The sequence below is a fragment of the Arvicola amphibius genome, chromosome X (genome assembly GCF_903992535.2).
Source record: "Arvicola amphibius chromosome X, mArvAmp1.2, whole genome shotgun sequence".
NCBI lineage: Eukaryota > Metazoa > Chordata > Mammalia > Rodentia > Cricetidae > Arvicola > Arvicola amphibius.
Window position 1 is genome coordinate 54,860,778 of NC_052065.1, and position 21,552 is coordinate 54,882,329.

The 21,552-nt window shown below is 40.2% G+C and overlaps 1 protein-coding gene across 1 annotated transcript; it reads left to right on the forward strand.

Annotated features, from left to right (window-relative positions):
• The first annotated feature begins 17,877 nt into the window (after positions 1 to 17,877).
• On the forward strand, positions 17,878 to 21,319 carry LOC119804277 (probable G-protein coupled receptor 83). The gene is made up of 4 exons (XM_038315746.1): positions 17,878 to 18,339; positions 18,962 to 19,087; positions 20,159 to 20,292; positions 20,671 to 21,319. Exons 1-4 carry the CDS (start codon positions 17,878 to 17,880, stop codon positions 21,317 to 21,319), a joined length of 1,371 nt encoding a protein of 456 aa, XP_038171674.1.
• Positions 21,320 to 21,552: the final 233 nt, after the last annotated feature.

Sequence of the window (21,552 nt, forward strand, 5' to 3'; positions counted from 1 at the left end):
AGAGAGAGAACTAGGTGGGGCTGCCAGGCAGAGAGAATAAACAGAAGAATGAGAAGAGGGAGAGAAGTGAGGAAAGGAGGAGAGGAGGACAGTAGCCACCCAGCCACCCAGCCACGCAGCCACGCAGCCACCCAGCCACCCAGCCACCCAGCCAGCCACAGAGTAAGAAGGAAGAAAGATATATAAAATAAAGAAAGGTAAAAAGCCCAGAGGCAAAAAGTAGTTAAAGTGATACAGGATAAGCTGTGTTAGGAAGGCTGGCTCGAAACAGGCCAAGCTAAGGTCAGGCATTCATAAATAAAATTAAGTCTCTGTGTTATTTATTTGTCATCTGGGTGGTGGGCCCCCAAAGAGAAAAAGAAGCAAAATCAAAAACAACTACAGTCATGATTTTTATCATAGCAACAGAAAGCAAAAGAAGTGTGTATCCAACCTCAAATACAGTCAGCAATGAGTTTCTTATAAAATCGTAGTTAATTTTACTACCATAGGCTGGACCTGCACTGAGGATGAACAATAGAATCATCCGGGAAGGAGGACATTAAGATGATCCCAAAGTTCATTGTAAAACTTACAATTACTTTGGTTTCTGAGGATCAATACCAATATTGGTATTTGTTAATCCCAGATAACTAACACTATCATCCCAGATTACATAAACTGTGAATTGCTATTCTCCCCTGTTTGTACTAAGGTTCTTCTCCACGCAGTCTGTTCCATAGGAGTACTATTTCTTCTAAATGTTCATTCTACTTCATTGAAATTTATCTTAAGAATTACTCTACTCATAAGTCTAAGTTTGGAACATAAAGCTATACAAATTAACTGTCTTATGGTAATCATTGAGAGTTGTGCAGATTGTCACTCTGCCTTTTAACAGGTTTTATTTCCTTATTCGGTCCCTCAACTCCATCTCACTTTTCTCCCCATCTTATTGACTGATTCTTGTATTTAAAATCACTATTTGTCAGTTTGTGACTTGGAAACATCTACTGAGGGAAAGTTAATCATTTTCTGAGGCATCTCATTTGCTATTTGAAAGGCTTAAAATTTAAGCTTTTAACCTATTTAAAAAATAGAAAGAAAAAAAAAGCCTTTGTTGTGTTTAGTCGAAATCTCTATCATTATGCCTTCTAACAAGGTATTCTTGATCTTTTACAGCCACACAGATTCTACATACTCCTCATTAGTAATAAATTTTCTGAATATAGACTTAGGTAACGTTTACCCTTTTTGTATCTTTTCCAGGCTTAATAGCCCTTTGTCATTATTAGACTTGGGATCCAGGCAGCTCATAGCACTCAAATTCTTCTTTTATAGGAGCGTTCAACTTTGTAATAGTCTGTTCCAAGTATAGGAAAAGGTCAGCGTAGCACTACTTCTTGTGATGCTGAACTGCCAATATATATATACCTTGGTCATTGATCCACATGCGTGATCTCCAGTACTCCATGTATACAGTTCCTATGACACTTACCTTGCTGTTGTTCTTTCTGTTGTTGCCATTTACAGGTCCCATACCTATTATCCTCCTATCAATTAGTTCTACTCCAGATAAATCCGAATCTACAGAATAATGGTTATTTTGTATGCCATACCTCTGAATATAACAACCTGGGAAGTATGTGAAAAAGTGTACAAGACCATGATTATACAGTTTATACATTGTCTGTACTTTTGTTTGTGTGTGTAGGTACAGATGCATGTGTGTATGTAGAGAGAGATAAGAGGTCAGTCTAGGGTGGTGTCATTTTCAGGTGCTGTCACCTTGATTTTTTTTCAGATGTCCTCTCTCACTGTCTTGGAACTTGACATACCAGCCAGTGATCTTTCTTTCTCTGCCTCCTCGGGACTGAAATTACAGATGTACACTATCAACTATTATAGCCATTTTTTTTTCTCTCATGGTTTATTTTTTTTATATTTAAAAATTTCCATCTCCTTCCCTCCTCCTCCCCCCTCCCTCCCCTCCTCCTCCCCCTTCTCTCCCCTCCTTCTCCCCCTTCCCTCCCCTCCACCCATACCTCCCCTCCCTCCCTCTCAAGGCCAAGGAGCCATCAGGGTTCCCCACTCTATGCTAAGACCAAGGTCCTCCCAACTCCCCCCAGGTCCAGGAAGGTGATCGACCAAGCTGAGAAGGCTCCCACAGAGCCCGTCCATGAAGAACAATCAGAGCCCAGAGCCATTGTCCTTTGCTTCTCAGTCAGCCCCCGCTGTTGGCCACACTCAGAGAGACGGGTTTGGTCGCATGATCCATCAGTCCCATTCCAACTGGAGTTGGTGATCTCCCATTATTTTTTTATGTGGGTACTGAGGACCAAACTCGGGACTCATGTTTGTATAAAGAGTCCTTCACTTACTCAACTATGTCCTTATTTCCTGTACATTCCCTTCTATGTTTCCATCTCTTCACTATATATTACATATCTGTTAGTTTTTGTCTTTCTCAATCGCGGACTTTCACTAGAACCTATTCCTCAATGACTTTCTTACTTCTAATAACAATTATTTTTGAAATTTTGTATGTCCTGTCCAAAAAACAAATCTTCCAAATTTAAATTGAATCAGTTCCCAGAATCCATTTACTTGACCTCAGTAACACATTAACCCAAATTTCTTATATCATTCTGGGTTTTGCTTTTCTATTACTTAATCAGTTTTTTGTCCAACTGGTCACCTACATCAAAGGCATGGCCATTTTTGCTCTCTTAGGGATTAACTTTTCAATCTTGGCTTAATTTAGACATAGTCCGTCTACTACTATCCTAGGATTGATCCTGCATTTACCTCCAGTAGGAACGTGCATAAGCAAGTGATACTACACCACTACTTCTCTACTTTTGTTCCGTTAAAGCTGATATAGAAGGTTTACTCAGCATGTGACAGGTCACTTCTACTACTCTCAGGAAATACTGATTATGAATGCCAGACAACCTAGTAATGAGAAGCATGATCATATTCTTTACTACCACTTAGTCCACGAGTCCTTCCACTGATAGATGGAGATGTGGCATAGATTTCCGGGATTCTGCCTAACTGACAAGTTTACTACTATACAGCGAAGTCCAAAATATGGGGCTCAGAGAAATACTTCCTAGAAATTAAATGTGGCACTAGGACCGTAATCCCACCACCTGGGAGCTAGAGGCAGGGAGATCACAAGTGGAAGGCCATTCTAGGGCACACAGTTATTTTTGAGGCAGCCTGGACGACATACTGAGTCCTTGCCCTGAAACAGAGTAGGCTATTAGAATGGATTCAACTCAGACCTTGTCATGGAGGTCTGGAAATGACACATCTAATTTTAAGTAGCCTGGGGCAGAAAACAAAATTAAATCACACTTTGCAAGGAACACTCCTGTAGCTTGCCGAGTGAAGTTTCACAGAGAGAGACCACTCTGAGCTAATGGTGTCAAAAGTTCAGAACTAAATACCCAAAGCAGCACATGTTTATTGTTAGTTCTGAGAAAAATTGAGCTGTAAGGAATCAGACACTTTCAATAAAATTAAGCCAGAAGATAGGGATTTTTATTTCCTCTCTGTTCTAGACCTTAAGAGACTTAAATTCTAGTCTTAGGTCTACTCTTAGCCCCTAATGGGAACATGGGTAACCCCAGTATCTACTCTTAGTGTCAGTTTTCCCATGTCCAGGGAGACTCCAGCTCTGGCACTGATTTGATGTACCTTTTCTTGGATATTGCAACCCTAAATTTGGCCAAAGGGCAGTGCAGATACGGGCTTGTAATAGATCATGTTGTCATCAAAAAGAAAACACGTTTCATCATGGCAGATGCAATTCCTTGCTTCACAAGACTGGATTTGTATAAGTAGGGAACAAATGTACCTATCTCCATGATGACACACACACACACACACACACACACACACACACACACACACACACACACACATATATATATATATATATATATAAATTGGTGAAATTTTAGAAGACTATAGTGACTCTGAAAAGCAACTTTATTATTTATCTAAGTAAACATCAACTGCATTTCTTTGGAATTTTCATGAAAATTGAATATGTATGTATGCACAAAACATGTACATAAATGGCCATACAAATTTATGTATAGCACTATAAAATGAAAGAAACTAAAATATTCTTCAACAGGTGAATAAATTATGGTATATTAAGTGTCACAAAAATGATGCTCCCGGCCTGGAAGGAAAGATTTGAGTTAAATGCAGTTTATTCAGCTACTCTGTAATTTTGGCCAGAATCTCAAACTGTGTATCCCAAACGGTCTCAAAATAGTGATATGGCCTAGGCTGGCATTGCATTTGTGATATTTCTGCATTTTCTTCTTGAATGTCAAGATTACAATATTGCATGTAACACAAAAGAATGAAAAATCAGATCCTATAAAGATTCCCCTATATGATGTCCTTTATAGGACATTTTCAGAAATCACAATATTTTAGTAGAAAAAAATATGCATTTACCTTGGTTAGAGTTTAGGGTGGTTGTGGTTATAAAGGGGTAGCACAATATAGTTTACTATGATGTACCAGTTTTCTATTCTTTTTTTTTTCTGAGACAGGGTTTTTCTGTAGCTTTGGTGCTGTCCTGGAACTAGCTCTTGTAGACCAGGCTGGCCTTGAACTCACAGAGATCCGCCTGCCTCTGCCTCCCGAGTGCTGGGATTAAAGGCGTATGCCACCACCGCCGAGCTTGTCTATTCTTATAGGAATCTATAAATATAATAGAATTCCACACGCACAAAGATTATTTGTACAAACTTGGGTGAAATTTTACTATCATTGTGCTTGCAATAGAGTGCTGGCTTCACTCGCTGACTGTGAATGTGAAAGGTATATGGAAAATTGGCTGAAGGGTATATGCAATCATTTCTGGAACATAGCTGCTACTTCTTAATAAATCTGAAATCACTTCAAATTAAAAGATGAAAAGTTAGTAACAGAGTGCTGAGGGAAATGATTCTGGACATTGTGTTTATGAGGCAGGAATGGACAGCCTGCAGTTTCGGTATGACCCATTGGACACGGAGTCAGGAATATCTGAGTTCAGATTCCAGCTTTTCTACTTTCCAATTGAATGATTATGGATGAGTCAGGCACTTGGCTTCTAGGCTCTTTAATTTATTCATTTAAATGGGAATAATACTATTTACTCCCCTAAGCACACAGAAGTTTAAAATGCCTGGATCCTGATGAGTGTAAAGTATTTGTTCCTTTCCTAGAACTTTACAGAGTTTAAAACGAAGCTGTCATTCAGGATTACAAATTCTGTTGGTTGATTCTGGGATTCAAAGCAGAGGAACTCAAACAAATACTTCAACAGTATTAAAGTAAATGTGGAGAGGCTAGGAGGCAAAGAGGCTAGTGTATGATAAAAGTGCCCTAAGAATGCTTTACGCCTACAAAGTACCTAGTAGTGCTGCACAAATAAGCAGTTCTTCTTGTAGTGGAGTTTAAACATCCCAAGTGGGTTGGCATAAGAAGAAAGGTACCAGTGTGATAGCACATGCTGTTGCAAACAATTCAGCCTCTATATTTAATTAATTGACCTTAAGTACTCGATGCCCTGTTGTCTTTCATTACAAAGAAATGTGACTGTACTATATTTCATAGACAAAAGACTACTTTGGATCTAACTATTTTACATTGTGGCCTTACTAAAATAAATCTTTACACAAGGAAACAACTAATGTTCTCAGAAAGTTGTAGTAGAAAAAGTTCTAGACCTAAACCTTAAAAAATTTGAGTGCCATTGATCAAGTCCTTAATGCTCTTTGTGCCTCAGTTCTCTCACAGTGTTTATTCTATAGCACAATAAGACTTGGGCAATTGATTTTTCTTTGTTTGGGACTTAAAAGACCTTTTAGGAGAGATAACCCTGGACAGAAAGATTGACAAACGAGCAAATGTAGTAATGTTGAGAACGCGTGCTTATTCATTTTTGCATTTACACATTGATCAGTCTCTTTTGACTGTCAGTGAGTTTTCCAATGATTTATTTTCTTCTCATCACCAACTTCCTAGTAAACCAGGGAAGGTCTTGTTAGCTCCTCAAGTATGAATGGGACCAGCAGGCTGTATAAAAGGGAGATGAGACATGCTTCAGGGAAGTTATTATAGTCATGCAAAGGAACTTTACCAACCCACGCTCTTAATATCAAATCTATGGATTTAAAGTCAGCACAGTGAGTGAAATCTGGTAAAATACTTGTTGTTGTTCCTGTATGCACTTTTTATTTCAATTGAATGCAATATAAATCCGAAAGAGTCAAGGAATATGAAGAGACGGCAGTACAAGAATAAGGAAGACCCTGAATCTGATCTCCATGATCTATGGCTTTATTAATAGAGGTAGCATACAAAATATGACCAATATAAGCCACAAGTAATGAATAGAGGCTCATGTGGTTTGACACGCCTGTTGAGATAGGTAACAGAAGAGTACTCTCCAATTACATACTTAACCCAGTGTCTAGGATGGTTTCATTGCAGTTATTAAAGTGATCCAAGCAATAAGTCACCCATGAAATCTGTGATGTTCAATTAATACTTTTCTTCACAGGTAAGAAAAAGAACTCAACTTGCAGTTCTACACTTTGACTGGATGAAGGCTGTGTAAGCAATAAAAGATCCTCTATTCCCTAGAGACTTGATTATTTTGTATGTGACATGTCCTCATTCTAACACTGATTCTTAGAATCCAGAGTTTTCCATTGTCTACTCTTTTTTAATATAGCAATTTTTACTTAAATGTGAGAGCAAAAATTAATAAATGGAACCTCTAGAAACTGAGAACCTTCTGTAAAACAAAGGACGTGGTCAACAAGACAAAATGGGAGCCTACAAAATGGAAAAAGATCTTAACCAATCCCCACATCAGACAGAAGACTGATATCAAAAATGTACAAAGAACTCAAGAAAATGGTCATCAAAAGAACACATAATCCAGCCAGGCAGTGGTGGCACACACCTTTAATCCCAGCACTCAGGAGGCAGAGGCAGGCGGATCTCTGTGAGTTCAGGCTAGCCTGCTTTACAAGAGCTAGTTCCTGGACAGGCCCCAAAGCTACAGTGAAACTCTGTTTCAAAAAGCCAAAACAAAACAAATAATCCAATAAAAATTGGGGTACAGACTTAAACAGAGAACTCCAACAGATGATTCTAAAATGGCTGAAAGACATTTAAGGAAAAGCTCAATATCCTTAGCCATCAGAAAAATGCAAATCAAAACAACTCCGAGATTCCATTCCTGTCAGAATGGCCAAGATCAGAAATACTGAGGACAGTTTGTGCTGGAGAGGATGTGGGGCAAAGGAAACACTCCTCCATTGCTAGTGGGACTACAAACTGGTACAACCACTTTGGAAATCAATATGACAATTTCTCAGAAAATTAGAGAACAACTTTCCTTAAGACCCAGTAATACCACATTTGGGTACATATCCAAAGGATTCTTGATCATACCACAAGCACATGTGCTCAACTATGTTCATAGCAACATTATTTTTCATAGCCAGAACCTGAAAACAACCTAAATGTCCCTTGACCAAAGAATGGATAAATAAGATGTGGTACACAAAGTACACAATGGAGTACTACACAGCAGAAAAAATAATGACATCTTGAAATTTGCAGGCAAGTGGATGGTTCTAAAAAAACATCATATTGAGTGAGGTAACCCAGAGCCAGAATGGAAAATATAATATATACTAACTCATAAGTGTCTTTTAAACATAAAGAAAAAAAAACCTCAAACAACAACTCAAATTTACAATCCCAGAGAACCTAGACAACAAAGAGGACCCTAAGAGAGACATACATGGATCTAATCTACATGGGTAGTAGAAAAATACAAGAACTCCTGAGTAAATTGGGAGTGTGGGGATCATTGGAGAGGGGGAAGAGAGGGGAGCAGAGAAAAGTGTATAGTTCAATAAAAACAATTAAAAAAGAAAAATAAAATAAATGAGAGCTAAAAAGTACAATGAAATATTTTCTTCACTGTCATGTCCATTCTACTACTCCCATGTCCACTCACCTCCCCAAATGTATATCTTCCTCTTCTTTAACCATTATTGCCAAATGTAGATATAAATGAATCAACATATATCTATAGCCTATTGGGTCGGTTCAGCGTTTCTAGCATATGTATGTATGTTTCTAGAACTGTTCATTTGGGCATTGGAAAATCAATCAAGGGGTTCATCCATAGGGAAGATCAATTCTCTTTCTTAGGAGCTAATACTTGTATCTTTTCACACAGGCATAGGATCCCCATGGAATTTTTCCCATCTACATTGGATGTCAATTGTCTGGAATGGTTCAAGTCTTGTTTAGGGGACTATGTTGTTGAGATGTTGTGGATATACTTTTATCATCTTTTGCCCACCAAGTAGGAACAATTGAGCTACTCTTATTCTTCAGTTTATGGCAAGATTTCTGATGCTAGAATTTATCACATCATTCTCCAAGTGTTTTAAAATCATTGGAAAATAATTTCTGAAATCAAAAGTTCAAATATTCATTATAAGGGGATGCAAACCTGATAGGGATGGTTCAAGAATACGTAGAAAGCCATGTAGTAAAGGCATGTGTTAAAATACTTTATTGTTAAGCAGTGTTTGCTGGTATATCAACATTTGTGTATGTCACATCTTTCATATGAGGGTAGAAAGACAGAAATTACTATGCTTATTTTACTGCTGTGGAACCAAGGCTCAGTGACGCTTGGTGACATTTCTCAATTTTTATAAGATGAAAGGAGCTAAAAGGAAACCAAAACTCCTGGTCTCATGGCAGCAGTGACTAATGTTCTTTTCATTAAACAAAGAAACATCAAGATCAGCTGTGTGAAAGAGGGAAGGGGAGTGTTTCCAATTTGAATAAATTTGGTAAACATTGCCTTTTCAAAATTCAGAAATATAAAACAATAATAATTTGCTTAAATCTCCATTTATCAGCTAAAGGAAGATGATGGGCAGATGGCTGTTTGGTGATCTCTTGTGAGAAGAATATGAATTATGTCTTTAAAGATATTTGGAATAATATGCTTTCAATGAGAGAAGCTCCCAGCCAAGCACACTGCCTTCTCCAGACAGTATTTTTGGATGCTTCCTGAATCTATAACTACTGTTTTTCAGCCTAATTTCCCTCACTTGTCTTGGTGGACAGTGTCTTACCTCCAATGTGAAAGACCAGTGTCACCAGCAGGGATTGAATCTTACCAGCATACGCAATCAGCCTATATAGACAGCATGGCTTGTTTGTCTCCTCAAACTTTCAGCCCTTGCCTGTATGTCAGTTGGCTGAACTTAGGGAGAAACGAGCTGTAGCATTACAGGAACTGGTCAGGGGGGATTTTAGGAGACTGCATTATAAATAAATAAATAAATAAATAAATAAATAAATAAATAGATGTGGACAAAAGATAAGATAACAAAGAAAAATAAATAAGTAACTATGTGAACAGATACATGACACATTCATACATTGCAACTTCACTTTCCTTGTCAAGGAAATGGGTCTAAATCCATGTACCTGCAAGATTCTTGTTTTCATTAGATGATGCAAGGCTAACTAAAATGTTATTTGTATAAGTTGGTGTTTGGGAGAGGGCTCAGTCATCAAAGTATTTGCTGCATAAGCATGAGGAACTGAGTTTGATCCCCAAAGTCTACATAAAAGTCCAGTGTTGTGATGTATACCTTAATCCAAGTGCTGGAAAGGCAGATATCTGGGGCTTGTCAGGTGGTCTAACCACTGAGCTCCATAAGCAGTGTAAGACTGTCTCAAAAAATAAGATGGAAAGTGATTGAGGAAATCACTGAACATTGACTTCTGGCCTCCATATATACATGCACATAAGTGTGCATGTTCCCAACATGCATTCCTCTGCACAGGTATGTGCATGCAAACATGACCTCACACAATCATGTATATATACAAAAAGAGAGTAAAAGGTTTTATGTTAGTTAGAGTAAGCTAATAGAATCCTTTTTGTTCTTTGAAGATGAGAAGAACTCTGATATGACCTTTTACTTGCTTTTTGCTTTTTATTTTCATCCTAATGCTGGCCTTTTTTTTCCTGTTTCTTAAATGCTCCAAATTTGTTCTCGAGTCAGGGCCTCTTCAGCTGTTTTTCCTGCTACCAAGGATACCAACCACTTACCTTTTATTTTTGCTTGATTGAATCCTAATTTTTTCTGCGTATCAGTCCTCATATTGCCTTCCGAGAGTGGCGTAACTCATGAAGTCCAATGAGTCACATACACCTCAGCCACTTTCTTTATATGACTCATATTTTCTTCATAGCATTTTCTATAAAAAATATTTAGTTTACTTGTTCACTAACCTGTTGTTAATTTTCCCCAAGGGAATGAAAAGTCTATAATGATAGTGATTTTGTCCATCTTGTTCAATACAAAAAGGTTTGAATATTGTTTATGAGAAACATTTTAATGGAAAGTTTGGCAAGTGGAGTATGGTTCATTGTTAAGCTGGAAGGAGGCAAATTGTTTGCTAAATGCTACGGTCTTATCCTTGTGTGCTTGTACTTTTGCCTTCCTATGTTTTCTACTCAAAATTGCTGTGTTTGTAAGGTGCATCTAAGAATTGCCTTCCCCATCTCTGGCACATTTAGAAATTGAAAGAAGAAAAGATTTGGTACATACTGCCCTAGGTAGCATTAACTGTCAACTTACTCTATAGCCTAGGATTATATGAGAATGGAATTTCAGTTGAGGGATTGCCCAGATCAGATTGCTCTATGGGAATGTCTATGAGGGATTGTTTTGTTAATTCGTATAGGAGAGCCTACCCCACCATGGGTAGCACTATTCCCTGGGAAGGTGGTCATTGACTATATAACAAACCTAGCTGAGCATGAGCCTATGAGTAAGCCAGCAAGCAGCATTCCTCTGATAGCTTTTGTTTTGAGTACCTGCTGTCAAGGATGAGCTATGTAACCTGTAAACTGAAATACACTCTTTCCTTCTCTAAGAAGGCCAGACAGGGCTACATAACCACCCTAGACTAATTTTGATTACCCTGCAGGTTCGACAAAACACGATTCAGAAGTCACCGTTCACAACTTTCAACTGTGAAAAGACAGTTAATAAGACACAATTCTCTGAACCAAAAGAGATGGGAGGATTCTTTAGATGGCTCTCAGGAACGTCCAGACTTTGAGATTTTGAAATTAGTGAGACTAATAAAAGCCATCACTCACGTTCTCATTTAAGATATATTTACTAGTAGTCTCCTGGGTGCCAAACAAAGATTACACAAGACTAACCAGCTTGTTTCAGGTAGGAAGAAGTGATATGAAACAATGAAACAGAACCCATAGTCATAAGCACAGTAAATGAGGAGATTGAACACAGGGAAAAGTGTTGGAGCAGATAGTACTTAGGGGTCTTAGGTTCTAGTGAGGACTCATCCTTTGTGACATTATTTCTTCTATCTATTAGCTTTAGTGTCCCTTTATGTAAGAAGGTGGTCTTTTGTCCTTCATGTGACCCACTGCTTTTTAATTTTATCATTTAAATGTTATGTGAGTACAAGCACAATCACCTGAATAAAAATTTTCTGACTTTTAGTTTTCTGGCAATGAATAATTGAAGGGGAGGAATAGTGCATGAAATTGGCTGGGGCCTTAGCTTCCCTAGTGATAGATACTTGAAGGTGGGAGACTTGAATCACAGTGGGATTCTTATCAATGTATTAAGGGCTTCTCCAAAGCCCTATTAAAAAGCTCTGCACTCTTTCCTTACACAGCCTCCTTCCCACACACAGGCATTAGAGTCACTGACTATCTAAAACCCGTATAGAAGCTTTGGACTAAGTTTCAAACCCTTAAATTTGAGATGGTGTAGCATCTGGACAGAACATTCTAGCCAGCGACCTTGCCCTGCCCTGTTCTGGCACAGTGCTTACAGTGAGAACTACTTACATGAACAATGAGCCTGAAGGAAGTCTGCTCGTCCTGTCTCCGCACCTTTTATAAGATCAGATCGCTTTGCCCTTTTCCTTTCCTGCCTTTCTTTCTGTCGTCACTGAAATATCTCTGAGAAGAAAGCCCAGGAAAACCTGTCTTTTCCAAATAGACACTTGATGCTGCTTACATTGATTTCTGTCCACTTCATTTTTTTTTCTGTCTCGGGTATTAGAGATATTTTTTTTCTTTATATCCTTTATGTTACAAGGCTCTGTCTTCCTAATAATTATGAACAGATGAGACTCCACATAAATATGAAGAGAGTTTTGAAATGCCTAAAGTATTGCATGAGGAAGTGATTAAGCTGATTATGTGTGGACCCAGGGAGACAAAGTAGGGTCATAGGCCGGAAATCTCTGTAAAGGTCTTGGCTTAGTGGAGCTCTAAACCATCTCAAGTTTCATAAGAAAAATAGATATAGGGTGCTAGTTTGTTTTCTATGGCGAGTGAAAGCTGAGACTGGATGACATTTCCTGGGTTCTGTGATGTTATAACTAGTAATTACGGGACTCTTTAACTCAGGAATCCACTTTTAGCTATCTTATTGAGTTCATATCATCCTCAACAGTTGCTAGCAGGATAACCTCCATCGTCATTTAAAATGATATCACAATAGGCTTTTCCTTTGACTATTCACCTCTTCCTGTCAATGATTCTTCCATTGGACATTTTTTTTAGCCTGTCCGATTTGCTAAGGCTGAATATGCTCCTAACCACATTGACTAAAACTTCATTTAGCCTTCTGGGATCCGTTGGACAGAAGAGTATTTGGCTATACTTTTTGATTATCGAACTCGGAGATAATAGGTTTTGTTGCAAAGACAGTCTTTGTACTTGAAAATTAGGTATGAATCATCAAGGACTGTTTTTGAGAAGAGCAAAGAGAATGAAATCCAGCAGAAAGGAGGAAATGTGGGATCAAATCAGGATCTGGCTCTGGATTTCTCCATGAGAGCAGGTGAAGCAGCAAAGGGTACTAACTACCCCAGGAAGAGTTTCTGGCCATGATAATGCAGGCTTGTGAGCCCTAAACAAAATCCAAAGAGGGTAGTTGGTTTTGTGATTTTACTAGTTTTCAGGATCTCCCCATAGAAAAGGGACCAATTCAGTGGGAAGTCAGTTTTGGGAAATGTTAGAAGTTAGGAAGGGATAGACCATCACCATTTAGCATGTCCACAGCGAATGGGAGGCAGATACTAGGTAAAGACATTTGGATGAAGGGAAGTTAAGTTTTCAACAGGATAACGCACAGAAAGACGGGGGAGGGGGGACACAGCAAGGGGAAAGGGGAGCGCCATGGAATTATTTACATCAGAATTTGCCCCTTTGTCCATGAACTTCTTGTCTTAGAAAGATCAAGCAGGTGTCAGAATCGATGGCAAACTTGGTAGATCTTCCTGGTTCAATGGACTTTTAGTTTGAAAGGCAACTGTCACTAAAGATTTGTTGAGTGCTGAAGTCAACCAAAGCAGGTGTGACATTTTCTTTCCCTTGTCAGTATTCAGGCTGGAAGTGGGGCATAAAATATCCATGAGAAAATTGTTCTCCAATGCGGACTTGGGGAGCAAGGTATTACTGACACCAGTGGTTTAGTAAAAGATGTGTTTTGTTCTTGTTACTGGTGATTTAGTTTGGTTAATCACTTTGTTCATATTTAAGACTCAAAAAAAAAAAAACCCAGAAGCTGTAATCTTACAGAAGAGAGAATGGTCGTTGTGAAGCACAAGTGGAAGTGGTCTATACTGAGACACAGGCATACAGTTAGACCAACTTAGAGCTGTTTGGCCAGTGATGAAGATTATTTGTGGTTAAGCATTGGAATGAATTTTACAGACTCCAAATGAAATAAATCTGACCTGTATTTTCTATAGATAGGACCAATGAAAATGTTGTGTGAGAACATTTGGTTTGGATACTATGGCTCAGCATGAAGACCTGGAGAGAAGGTTAAACACATCTGAGAATTGCAGAAATCCTTTTCAACATAAATGTCTAATTTTGTATAAAAGACTAGAAAAAAAGCAATGCAGAGGGAGAACAATGTGCATCTGCAAGACGCACGGATAACTTGGAAGTAGTATATAAAGAGAAGTGCTTATTCTGGCTCTTACTGTACAAAGCATCCTTCCTTCTTGCTCAAGCCACGCCATATAATGATTTTCTTCAACTTGCAACTACACTGTCTCCATGGAGATACTCAGAAAACATTGCAGTAATAGATAAATGCATAGAAACAAGAAAGGCTAAACTTTTGATTCAAAACATTTATTTTTGTTACCTGGAACAAACCAGAAGCATTTCCTCTCTCTATCTTATACATAATTTGGGGGCTGAAGTTTAATCGCTCTCCTTTTTCTGCCTGTCTCCGTCCTTTAGGTTATTCAAACCCCAGATCAAGTGCTAGTTTATCTGCAAAGCTTCCTCAGATCACATCTTGTACTATTTGTTCCTTTATCACGGACTGTCTGCACATCGTATGCCTGCCTCAATTAAGTATTTCCTGAGTATGGGTTCCTCTCTTTAGTGCGATGTTCGGCTTCTTAGAAATAGACACTATGGTGAACTCTTCTTTTAATCCTTGATTTCTTCTTCCATTGATAGACTGGGAACATAAATGGCTTACTGACCCCAGGAATTTCTCTGGTTACTGACTGTTGTAATCCCCTTAGCAAGGTCTCAGATAGCTGATGGATAGATATTGAAGACTTGAGGGCCAAGAGGATACCATATGTACATCAGGACGTGAAATGAGGAAAAAGAGATACAGTGGTGGTTTCGAAGAGAAATAAGCCAAATTCACAAAGACAAGTATTGTACCATGTTTGGTGGCACATGCTTGTAATCCCAGAACTCAGGAGGCTGAGGCAGAAGAATCAGAAGTTTAAGGTTAGCCTTGCCAGCATGGCAAGATGCTGCCTTAAAAATCCAACAAAACAAAAAGACAAATATCTTATTTATAAATTAGACAAAAATGTGATAAAAGCAAAAAGGGGATTATGTGGAAAAAAGAAGACGAGTGGGCCCCATGGAGAACAATAATGGATAATAGACAATAGTGGATAAAAATGATTGATATGCACGTATATCATTTTCTTACTGAACCTCAAGATTTAAACAATTAATACATGGTACTAAAAATGGATCCAAGTTTTAAAATGTGTGATAATGTCAGTATGATGCAATATATATAATGTCTGTCTTTGCAGAATTCACTACTAGAAGTGTTAATGGATCTTACATTTGTATGAGAGGTGAGTCTTCCCAACACTTTTTTGAGAGCTCCAGAACCTCAGGCTCAAAGAACATGACAACTAGGTTTTAAAGAAATGAGTATTTAAAAAAAGGGTGAGTATGGATTGAACATTAGACCTAGAAGGAAGTGGGGGGTGAATAGAATCAAAATATAATATGAAATTCTCAAAGAATTAACTATATATAAAATAATAATATACATTATCTTATATGTAATAGTACACTAACTATGTGGAAGGGGGCTGGGAGGAGCTGGTAGATCAGCAGTCTTGATCCTGCCTTAGCATGTCTGGATCTCCATATCAGAACCCTGATATTTACTCTTTTGCATTTTAGTTAGATTTTACAAGTTTCATCTTAACCCATCATCTTCATAATATCTTAAGCTCTTTGGGGTCCTGAAAGTTAGGTTAGCATTGAGTTGATGTGTCTTGAAAAACTTGTCATAAAACTACTGCAAAGAGATCGGTCTAAAGTCCCTGACTTAGTGCCTTCTCTAGGATGGGTCCCTGTGACAGAATTACGATTTACTAATTCCTTCAAATGTGTTTATGTATGTGTCTCATCTTCGTGAGTCACCAAACAAAACACAAATTGTTTTTCTCTGATCTGCTACTCAGTATTAGCCCATCCTCCACCAACTCCCCAACAGCCACAACAACCCAGGAATATTACAACACCCTCAGATCTGCCTCAAACCTTTCTTACTTTCTTAATGTATAATCAGCAAGATGTGTTTAGTGCAAACACCCAGAAGTTTGCTTATCTGCATCATGGCTCCTTTGTGATCTTTGATGGACAATGGTGATGGTGACAGTTCTAAATTGATTCCTGCTTATTTCTTAATCAGTAATTATTGACATTTTTGAGATCAGGTGTCTTCTTTTTATATTCATCCAGGAGAATAGCTGTGTAGTCTCTGGGCAGTAAAGGGTGGCTAGGAAGTCACGAGTCTGGCTGTAACAGACACCAGGATTTCTTAAACAGAGTGCTGCTTACTGCACAGCAGAAGTATCTGAATGCCTGTTCTCATTTTTAATTTTGGTGCTTCAAGTAGTTCCCCCCTGACCTTCTATAACCGATCTATTCTAGTTTTTCTATTCATCAATTTCTAGGAGAGGGGTGGCAGATGATAGGTAAATGGCACGCTCGAAAAGACCAGAATCTCCTCCGTCCTTTTAAGGAGGTAACTTCGTTGTTCTGGTTGTGACTTTAACACCTCTGGAATGGAGATGTCGCTAAAAATTTCCAGTCTGGGGTCTAGGGTCTGGGGTCACCAGTCCTAGAATGTTTTCCACTGCCACCCTCAATAAGGAGGATCATCTCCCTCTCCCTGTTGTTTAGATTTTAGTATCATTAATATGCAGAAGCTTCCCAAATCCTAAATCTTCCTAAGGGACGAACGGAACCGTTTAGAAAGCTGACTAATCTGACACAGTCTAGCTTCCGAAAGAGTCACTTTCTGGGTGGCAGATGATAGTGCCCTGTTTCCAGAGGCCAGGAGCACAGTTCCCTGGTCAGGGGCATGCAGTTTTATGGCTAGGGGCATGCAGTTTTGTGGCTAGACATAGCAGAACATCGTGTTGAGCCCACTCCCAGGTGACTCTTTCTTGTTTCTCATAAGCTAAACTTCCCTCCTGACTCGCCAGTCGCACCCTGCCTCGTTCATTCTCTCTGTGAAAGCCCCACATCTGGGCAAATCTTTCATATCGACCACTCTCCCCAGGCATCTGACTGGCATGCTGGTCCAGATGCGACTGCAGTCTCCACAGCCTCCGTTCAGTACCTGTGTCACAGCCAGCCGGTGCCTAGAGCGATGATGCAGAAAAGAAACAGAAAGCAAGGAAAAGTCAGGAGATGCTGGATTCAAATTATAGGCAGGGCGATTTTAAAAAGAAGAACCCATTAACAATAAATCCAAGTTCCCAACTGCAGGATTAGAAAAGGGAGAGCTAAGAAGAGCAGCGAAAGGAGGGGCTTGAAACAGGAGCGACAAAGACTTTGTCAGCCTCTCAGACTCCCCAGCCCAGAAGGACAGGGCGGGGGTTGAGTCGCGGCTCCCCATTGGCTCCAGCGCGGGCCCCTGGACTTCTATAAAGGGCAGCTGCAGAGAGCAGGCTCTGCACGGGCTTGGAGCTGGAGTGGCATTGCCTGACTCCGCCCTGCCCACAGCGCCAGCCGGCCTTGGACAGAAAGACTGATGACTGACTGAAGGCAACAGAGATTGGGTAGGAATAATCAATGGCAGCATGAAGGAGGATCTGTGCTTGAGGGAAGCCTGACGCCATCTCCAGTTTGGAGCAGGTGCTGTGGGCACTATCCAGGAAGAGCGTTTGCAGACAGCCTGTCCTGTGTTCAGCTGCCCAGCTCTGCGCACTTGCCCACCCTGAGCAGGTCCAGTCTTTTTTCTTGGTTCCTGGTATTTCTCCCCTCTCCCTGCTCCAGACACCTTGGAGAACACTTTATCAGCTCAGAGCTCCAGGGCACTGAATAGATTGTCTGTCTGTCTGTCTGTCTGTCTGTCTGTCTGTCTGTCTGTCTGTCTGTCCACAGCCTCAACTTGCCCTCTTCCTTCTTTGAGAGGCTCCTGGGCAAAGAGCTTAGGGACCTCACGGTCCACTAAAGGCACTGGGATGGAGGAAGAGCCAACCACAGAAATGCCCCAGGAGGCTTTCCAGAGCCCTGGCACCATGAGCAGCTTCGGGGATGAGCTGACTCCAGAAGCCCTGAGTGTACCTAGTGGTTTTGATGACTTGATCACATCCACTACTTCCCTGCTACTTCAGGCTGTGTCCAATGTCGCATCTGCGGTGGGGCGTGCTGGTGGACTGTCCAAGACCCCAGACAACATGATGGGAGACCTGGCCGACACATCAGGTCCCCTAGATTTGGAAATTGTATCCGAGGATGATCACATGCAGTTCTGGCTAGTGGTAGGGTACACCGTAGTGGTCTTTGCCTCCATCATAGGCAACTTGGTCTTAAACCATATAATTATGAAGTACAACAATGCCCATACTGCCACCGGCCTCCTCGTTGTCAACATTGCTGTGACCAACATCATGCTCGCTCTTCTCAGCTCTCCCTTCACCATGGTAAGCTGGGGTACTGAGGAGGGTAACCTGGGGAATGGGGGCAAGAACTGAAGTCAAACTTGGTACTTGTAACGGTCGGTGCTGTGTGGTCAGAGGGAGGGAGAGTTAGAAAGGACTGGCTTGGTTTGGAGAACATTTTCATGGGAAATAGAACAGAAACTGAGAAACATTGAAAAGGGCTTGGAAATGTGTTGGGAAGACTGGCAGGATAGTTGTTGTGCTGCCAAATTAATGCCTTGCTGTGGTAGAGACTGAGAGAGTATTGGACTGCCCAGGGAGGCAGTGGGACCTGTTGCTAGTGAGTTTTGGGCTAGTGTATGAATCCAAGTTTTGTCAGAAAGATTAACTCTGCTTCTCCACCTTTCAAACGTTGTGCATGAACTTGAATGTAGTTAACAGGTTTTGTGATTTAGTGTCCCTCCATGTCTTCAAGCCGGAATGTTGTGTGGGAGACAATGAGAAGAGCATGAGAACTGGAGTGTAAAAATCTTCCTTTGTTTATTGGGAGAATATCAGCAGCATTTTGGTGAAGAAAGGAGACTTTTGTTTGTGTCTTGGGGCTTTGGAGAGGGATGGACACAGGGCTGAGTTCCTATGCGTCATGAAACCCTTTTTCCTACAGGTGCGCTATATGTCTCATTCCCTGGTGTTTGGAAAGATGACCTGTCACCTCAGTCGCTTTGCCCAATACTCATGTGCCTATGTAACTGTGATGAGTATGGCAGCTATTTCCCTGGATCGATATCGGGTATGTGCCAACCAGATATCTTGCCTAAGATATCCTCCTAGATGGATGGAGAAAAGTGAGGTCACAAGAAATCTACAAAGTTTTCCAAGTTCTTAAGTTTATATATGTACATGTTTATGTGTAATTTGGTGATATTGAAAGATGTGAAATACAAAACTTTACCAAATTAAACCTAAAAAAAATGCTACCATCTTTTCTGTGGTAATATGGGAATAGAGATGTGGCAATAAACACATGATACATGTTCTTTAGGGAAATATTTCCTGTGTGCTGCATTGCAGGACTGGCTAAAGGAAGCAAGAGGGCATGGATAAGTGAATAGAGATGTAGTATTAGATCTGTCTGAGAGTTTAGTAAGGAAGGTGGGAATGAAGTCTGTGAGGAAGGATTGGGGGGAAAGTGGCTGATGAATAGAGATGAGTAAAGAGCTAGGAGAAAGATTGAAGTCAATTAAAAGGAAGAGAGGCAAGGTAGAAGAAGCTGTGGTCATTGCATAGTTAATCATTAAGGAGGGAGGCAGAAAATGAGTTCCACGGGAAGACTAAAGGAATGAATCGTATGTGATTAGATCCAGTTAAAAAGCTATCTGAAAAAAGATGAGAGATAGTCGGGAACATAGAGGAAAGGAGAGAGGATGGGGAAAAAGTGACTATGAAGGAATCAAAATGGGAGGGGATGAGAGGGAATGAGAGGGGATGGGGGGGCACGAGAAAGGCCATGGAGTAAGCCAGGTAGAAGGGTATATGAAGGAATATGTAGGATACTGTCATACCCATTAGAAGGTAAAGAAAAAATAAGTCACACTACTGCACATCTGTTTCCTTTCTCCACAGAACTGCAGACAGAGAAAGGGGAGTTTTGAAATCAGTTCACTTGGATTCCTGATTTCTTGAAACGTAGCAGTGCTGTAATTTCATGAGCAAAATGCCACATACATGTCAAATGAACTAGTACATAAAGCACATTACCACCTACATATTAAGTCTTTGTACCCTTTTATCAGAATAGCAGTTTATTGATGCCTAACTTTAATTTGAGTTGTTAAGCTGGATGGGGTCCTTTTTTCCCCAGGTGATGCTACATCCTTTGAAGCCCCAGATTACTCCCATGCAAGGCAATGTTTGCATCATTGTCATCTGGATTGTGAGCACCTGTGCTGCACTGCCACATGCTGTTTACCAGAAGCTTTACCAGGTGGAAATTGGGTAAGAGAAACATGGGATGAGAGGAATGCTGTTATACTAGCAACCCAAGACCCTGGAAGCCATAAGGAATGATTTAGCAAATAGGAACTAGAATAACACATTTCAAAAGATAGGTAGGAAAATAAAAAATTTTTTCTAAACTGTTATTTGTCATTATTTCCCTAAAACTCTCCAGACAGTGGGCTATAATTTCCATCTTTGGGGCCATGGCTTTCCTATAGGTACATGAGAAGCCTGGGTCAGTTGAATCCTAGCTCTCCTGGTTTTATGCTCAATGCAGACACAACACAAACAGTAAATACATCTCAACCTTAAGACCTAATTGCCTTAAGGAAAAGACTAAATCATTGGTTTTGTTTTCTCTCTCTCATAACCTAGAAACACAACTGATGAAAGTGCCTGCCTCCCCAGTTTCCCATATACTTCAAAATCCACATGGATCTACGTTGACCTAGGCACCTTTCTGGTCTTCTTTATGTTGCCTTTGGGGGTCTTGGTGGGTGTCTATGCTCGTGCGGCCAAAAAGCTGTGGTTCTATGATGCTGTTGATGACATCAATTTCCACACTTACATCTGTCAGCGTGGGAAGAAGAAGCAGACCCTAAAGATGCTGATGTTGGTGGTGTTTCTCTATGCAATCAGTTGGCTCCCCCTCAATGTGTACCTGGTGCTGCTGTCCAGTGAAGCCATCTCGAGCCACAATGGTCTCTATTTTTTCCTCCACTGGCTAGCAATTAGCAGCTCCTGCTACAACCCCTACATCTATTGCTGGCTCAGTGATAGCTTTCGTATTGAAGTGCAGAAGGTCATCAAGGAAATCCATAAGAAGCTGCTAGATAAAATCAGCCGCCTTAGGGGAGAGCATCGCCGACTGAGCTCTGCATCTCATACCCATGTCCTTGCCTCTGAAGATCCCAATCCAGGAGTGCCCAGATTCCCACGATTCAAAGATTTTGATGAGCTGCCCAGTCCCCCTCCTTCCCCAGCAGTGGAAATCTCCTTTATCCACGCAGTGCCTCGAGTTTAAGCTGCCCAGACCGCGACTGACTATCAAAATATCTGAGGTATGATAGGATCAAAATAATTAAAATTCATTATTGTTTTTGAGTACCACCCATATATTGTTCTTGTTTACACATAGTGTAGGCCTTGGGAGATCTGTGAGCTCCTATATATTAGTATTTATATTTTATTTAGATGCACACAAGACTGATTTCATTACTATGTTCCCATGTAAATGCTAGGAGACTAAGGTATCAT

Excerpts from the sequence above, each read along its gene's own strand:
- LOC119804277 (XM_038315746.1), top strand. The coding sequence starts at position 17,878 with ATGGAGGAAGAGCCAACCACAGAAATGCCCCAGGAGGCTTTCCAGAGC. Across the intron at positions 18,340-18,961 it reads TCAGCTCTCCCTTCACCATG|GTGCGCTATATGTCTCATTC; the intron begins GTAAGCTGGGGT and ends TTTTTCCTACAG. Across the intron at positions 20,293-20,670 it reads CTTTACCAGGTGGAAATTGG|AAACACAACTGATGAAAGTG; the intron begins GTAAGAGAAACA and ends CTCATAACCTAG.